The sequence below is a fragment of the Lepus europaeus genome, chromosome 23 (assembly GCF_033115175.1).
Source record: "Lepus europaeus isolate LE1 chromosome 23, mLepTim1.pri, whole genome shotgun sequence".
NCBI classification, from domain to species: Eukaryota; Metazoa; Chordata; class Mammalia; order Lagomorpha; family Leporidae; genus Lepus; species Lepus europaeus.
Genome location: NC_084849.1, coordinates 7,229,849 through 7,235,848, shown reverse-complemented (window position 1 = coordinate 7,235,848; position 6,000 = coordinate 7,229,849). Strand labels below are relative to the sequence as shown.

Sequence of the window (6,000 nt, the reverse complement as noted above, 5' to 3'; positions counted from 1 at the left end):
AACTTGGCATCTTAAATTCACTGCCTTCATTTCTCTGCTCCAAAAATGCTCATTCCGAGGAATCACGCGAATTTTCTATTGAGCGAGGGTTCTGATTATTTTCCTGGCGCTCTAATAGGGCCGTTAGGATTGGCGAGCCCCTGGTTCTCCAAGTGTTTTCGATAAACCCTGTTTTCCAGGCGTCGCGTTCTAGCGCGGGCAGCTGCCGCTCACCACGAGAGCACTTGAGGAGAAATCCGAGGCCCTGCTCGGACGGTACGACCTTCCCACCACCCGGCGCGCTTCCCGGCGGATCTCTGAGGCAGCAGCCCGTTCGGGACCCGCAGGCTCCTCCATTTCCGCCACCCAGCCCACAGCGCCGCTCAGGGCAGCGCCGCCCGCCACACCCAGCCGCTCCCCTTCCTCCTCCCGGCGGAACGGAGTTCTCGCCCGGCCACCCCGCGGCGCCGGAGGCCCCGCCCCATTCCCGGCACCTCATTGGCTCTGGAGACCGGCCCCCGAGCGCCGACTCCGGATTGGCTTACCCGGCCGCCGCTCGGCCTTCTTCCCGGGGCGCGCGGCGAGCGTGGCCACGCCCCTTACGTGCGGACGCTCGGTCGCCTCAGGAGGCTCTGTAATCGCCGCCCAGAAGCAAGGCGGTCGGGCGGCTGGGCGAGGGGCTGCTATGGTGCTGAGTTCCCCGGCAGAGCCGACCGAGTCGGGGCGGTCGCGGCCATGAAGGTGAGAGGCCGGGGAGGCCGGGCAGACCCTTGTCGCCTGTCCTACGTGGCCAGCGCGCCCGGAGCGCCTCCTTTCTTCACGCCCCAGCGGTTACCCGGCCGGCACCTCAGAGACCTCCGGCGGAGGAGGTCGCCCAGCCGGCCGGCACGGGGAGGAGAACGCGGGCTCCCGGCTCTCTCAGGCTGCCGGCGCTCCTCCGGTCAGCGGGCCCTGGGAGCGAGGAGAGGCCGGCGCCCCCCGCGCCTTCGCCTGGTGGGCCCCTCTCCGGCCTGGCCCGGCCCTGTGCGCTTCCTCCGGGGCCCGCCGGTGCCAAGGCCTGGGCTCCGGCGTGCCTCTGCCCACGCCGTGCCCTCTCCCTCCCGGAGTCCTTGAACTAACCCGAATGTCGGGAGCGTCACGGGACCCGAGGGGAAGGAGCGACGCGGGGGAGGCGGGGGCCGGGCCAACAGGTGAGAAACGGCGCGGGGGGGGCGGGGGTCGCACCCGGCTGGTGGTCTCTGTGGGCTTCGCGCTGGGGCCGGGACCTAGGTAGGGCGCCCGCGAACTGGGTGCGTGTCGGCCGGCGCTCGGCACGCCGCGAGCAAGTGTGGCAGCTTGAGTCCCCCAAGGTGGGAGTGAGAGCGTGGGAGCCTCGCTGGTGAGAAGTTGAGAAGGGGGGGCCGGATCCTGACCTACTTTGGGGAGACGGTTCCCTCGACTGGATGGCTGCGTTCTGCAGAGCTCTGCGCACCGCAGCGAGTGGAGGCATTGATTCATTTGCCGAAGTTAGAGCAGACTGGGCTGAGTCAGGAGGCGATGCTACTCTCTCACAGGTAGACGGTGTCGTTACTCGAAGGAAGAGGTGGCTTGGTGTGGGTAAGGAAAACAACAGAACGAGCTGCCGGATTAACAGTGCCTTCACAAAGCATTAAGGACTTAACTGTGGAAGACTGAAAGGGAGTGTCCAGTGGCTAGGGAAATTCAGCAGATAGTTAGCTGAACATTTCTTATGATGTCTTAGCCAAGAGGAAGAGCCGGTGAGTAGAAATAATTCAGAATACCGCCCCACACTTTAGGAAGGAGAAGAGACATTTGCAGGTGATGGCGTTGCAAGGCACAATGATGGATCCCCAAAGTACAAAACCCACAAGAACTAGAAAGGATCCTTCTGGCTGCAGGAAGCAAGCTGGATTTTTGGAATAAGTAGCTTTTGAGCTGGGCCTTGAAGTGCTAACATATTGTAATAACTTGTTTTTTTTAACTTTCCAATTGGCTGGTCCGGAGGTAGTGAATTATCTCAATTGATTGTTCACAGTCAGTTACAGACCGAACTCCTGTTCTACTCTTTAACTTTCCAATTTAGTTTTAAGATTTTACGTCAGTTTAGAATGCCTACTAAAACGTCTGGAAGTAGCTTTGTTTTTATCTTTTTTTTTAAAGACTTATTTATTTGAAAGAATTACAGAGAAGGAGAGGCAGAAGCAGAGAGATCTTCCTTCTGGTTCACTCCCCAAATGGCCGCAATAGCCACTGTTGGGCCAGCCAAAGCCAGGAGCTGCTTCTGGGTCTCCCAAGGAGGTGCAGGAGTCCAAGGCCTTTGGCCATCGGCTGTTTTTCCCGGCGCATTAGCAGGGAGCTGGATTGGAAGTGTACTTGAACTGGCACCCGTATGGCATGCCAACACTGCAGATGGACTCTTAACCTTCTACAGCACAGTGTTGCCGCCCCGCCCTTCTAGAAGATGTATTTAGTAGCTTCACTTTCTAAAGCCATCAATTTGATATGTTAAGATACAAAAACAAAGCAGAGGTCTTACATACATGTTCACAAATATCTCAAAGTATGCCAGTACCTTTTTTTTTTTTTTTTTTTTAATTTTTTTAACAGGCAGAGTTAGAGAGAGAGAAAGGTCTTCCTTCTGTTGATTCACCCCGCAAATGGCCGCTACGGCCGCGCGCTGCAACGATCTGAAGCCAGGTGCTTCCTTCTGGTTTCCCATGCGGGTGCAGGGCCCAAGGACCTGGGGCATCCTCCACTGCCTTCCCGGGCCACAGCAGAGAGCTGGACTGGAAGAGGAGCAACCAGGACTAGAACCCAGGGTACCGGCGCCGCAGGCAGAGGATTAGCCTAGTGAGCCGCGGCGCCGGCCGCCAGTATCTTTATTAGCATTAAATTTGTGGCCGCTCAAGAAGCTGGATGTGGAGGAAGAGAATTAGGGACAGATCCAGTGTTAATTTTTAAGTGCTTTAAATACAGAAGTGTCTTTTGGATGTAAGTGAAGATACTGCTTTCTAAGTTAGTTTTAAAAGCAAAGTTGAAAATTAGAAAAGGTACTGTATTTTCTGAAGCAAACTGTAGACCCAAATAGTCATTAAGCTGTGCTAGATGACTCGTCATGAATGCTGCTTTTATTTTATGTTTCCATGAAACTTGAGCTACAACATTCAGTATTTGGGCTTCTTTGTTTATTTAATTTTATGTTGATTTATACTGAAATTGTTAAATTGTGGCTGTACTTATCTGGAGGTTACTAGGCAGAGTCAGTGATTGTAGAAGTCATGGAAATCTAACTCTGAATGTTCCTGTAAGTAGTACTTCTCTCAGTGGAATTAAAATTTAAAAGCTAAGCAAATAGGTAAGTACATCCTCACTTAAACCTAGGAGTAGCTGATTTTAATATATGTGTGGAATGGATATTTTCTCCTTTAATTTTTTTGTTTAGTGACTGATGTTTTGAAATAGGTTTGCCTATCAAATTCATGTAACTGTTTATCATTGGAGCTAATTAACTCTCTATGAAGGATTAAAAAAAAAATCCAAATTGTCCTGTGTTAATTTGATTTAACCCTTCTTCCTGTTCTTCATATTTGTATTGATTTTACTTATAATTGTTCTAACCACATTCATCTTTTCATGCTCAAAATGAAATAGCAAGGAGATAGTAATTTACTAAATCTAATTTACCTATCTTTTTTTTTCCTATGAAAGGTTGGGCAGTGGTGGTAAGGGTCAAGTACATTATTTAAAAAAACCTCAACATAAAGAAAGTGATATTTATGATCTACACACATTGCTATTAAAAATCTTTCAATTTGGCCAAGATCTTGCCTAAAATTTACTACATTTTAAGGTCCACATCTGTTTTTGCAGCCTAGTTAATGTCCATATATTAAAGAGAGAAAGAATTTAGGATGTAATTTCTTCCTTCGTATATATGATTGGAGATTCAGTTGTCAGGAAGGCAGAATTCTCTTCAAATTTATGTCAATTGAAGCAGCAGTTTCAATAAGTTCTGCTTCAGAGGAGCATGTTTCTTAAATGGCTCTAAATAGATTGAAGACTTTGCTTATTATCTCATCTGTTTTTTCTGCTTTGCTTTGAATTCTGTAGAAGAGTTTAAACTATGAAACTGGTTTTTAAAATCACTGGCACTAAGCTTTGAGACATCTTTTTCCTACTAAACACAGGGACCTTGACTTTTGGCAGTTCAAGGTTATCTAGAGTTTAAACAAAACCTGTAGTGGGAGAATTCTCTGAGGAAAATCTTTGGTGGAAGAACTGAATCCTTGTTTGATCCTAGGAGCTTAAAACCCCTGAGAAAATTAACATTTTTCAATTTGAAACTTCCAAGGTTCATCTTTAATGTGTGAAATATATTACTGTATTTCATGTAGAGTTACAGTAAGTAAAGTAGACCTGTAGGATTATTATTACTGCTGTTTACCTATAATCAAATGACTTAGAAAAAATTTTTGGTACTTAGTTTTCTTTTTTTTTCCAGATTTATTTATTTATTTGAAAGGGTTACATAGAGTGAGAAGGAGAGGCAGAGAGGTCTCCCAAATTAACTGTAATGGCAGATGCTGCCCTGATCCAAAGCCAGGAGCCAGAAGCTTTCTTCTGGGTCTCCCACACGGGTACAGGGACCCAAATACTTGGGCCATCTTCCACTGCTTTCCCAGGCCACAGCAGAGAGCTGGATCGGAAGTGGAGCAGCCAGGACTAGAACCGGTGCCCTTATGGAATGCTGGCACTGCAGGCGGTGGCTTTACCTGCTGTGCCACAGTCCCGGCCCCATTTATTTTTCATTTCTAGTCTGGCTAGTTAATTTTACATTTGATGACATCATTAAAAGGAATCACATCCTGATGTAGTTGAGGATTCAAGATTTGTGGTAAACTTTTTGTTGATTTTTTTAAAGTTAGCATTTTGAAGTATCTTTACCACCCAACCTCCCTTGCTACCTCTCCCTCCCACTCGGGAGTCTAAAAGTGCATTAGGTCATTCATACACAGACACTGAATGTTGAGTCCATTTGAAAATTGGCATTTAACCAGAAAAAGGGCTAAGCTGCTGTTGCAGAGAAATGGAACCTATTTCTTCTTAACTTTTGTTGACTGAGATGATGGTGTGGACTGGGCTTATATCACATGAATCCTACTGAGAGGCTGGTGGTCTGTTGTTGTGGTAACCTATGTCACTGTGCTGGAAACTGACGGTGCCACTCTCTCGGCAAATTATTTAGGTTTGTGGCTAATTCTTTGCCATCCCCTCCTATAGAGGGGAGGGAATTCCTAATTCGTTCTGACGGAATGGTTTGGGAGGAGCACATTCAAGCCTTTCTGTTACCTGGGGGGAAAAAAGAACTTGATGTTGTTGGTTCCAGTGAAAGAACTACACTTGGCCAGACTCGGTACTTTCTCAGTTTTTCTATAGGGAGGATGGCATTCTGGTCTCCACTCAACTAGGTGGTAAGCTGCCCTTGCTCAGTTGTGCTGGTGATTAGGTAGCATATTAGCAGGACCAGTTAGTTGGCTACAAAGCTTAAGTCATGTTCTCTAATTGGTGTGAAGTAAAAAAGCAAACATTAAAATTTCCATTTGTCATATAAGGAATACGCCTTTTTGGAATTGAGGCAGAGCCACAACTCAGTGAACTTAATGCAGATTCAAAAGCCAGAGAGTTGTACCCAGTAAAGACATTGTCTTTCTCGGAACTGGGTTTGCTTAGAAAACTTCGAAGGAAATAATTTGGAAAATTTGCTACAATCTTAACTACCAAAATGGGAGGAGTGCATGCATAAAAGAAAATGAATACAGACTGATTGAACTGGCGGAAACTCAAAGGAAAAGGAAGACAGAGATGGAAAGGGAAAGAATATGAACTTAGGTCTCCAAAACTTTTTTTTTTAAAGAATTACTTATTTGAAAGTCAGAGTTATACACAGAGAGAAGGGGAGGCAGAGAGAGAGGTCTTCCATCTGCTGATTCACTCCCCAGATGGCTGCAGTGGCCGGAATTG

At 47.5% G+C, this 6,000-nt stretch overlaps 1 protein-coding gene across 2 annotated transcripts in view; it reads left to right on the top strand.

Annotated features, from left to right (window-relative positions):
- The first annotated feature begins 602 nt into the window (after positions 1-602).
- Positions 603-6,000, top strand: part of RNF34 (ring finger protein 34) — a 29,228-nt gene continuing 23,830 nt past the window's right edge. Inside the window, exon 1 of one of the 2 annotated variants that reach the window (XM_062182134.1) lies at positions 603-720. In XM_062182134.1, the coding sequence (XP_062038118.1) occupies positions 715-720 (6 nt within the window). In that variant the 5' untranslated portion in view covers positions 603-714. The remainder of the gene's footprint in view (positions 721-6,000) is intronic. The other variant, XM_062182135.1, reaches the window with a different exon arrangement.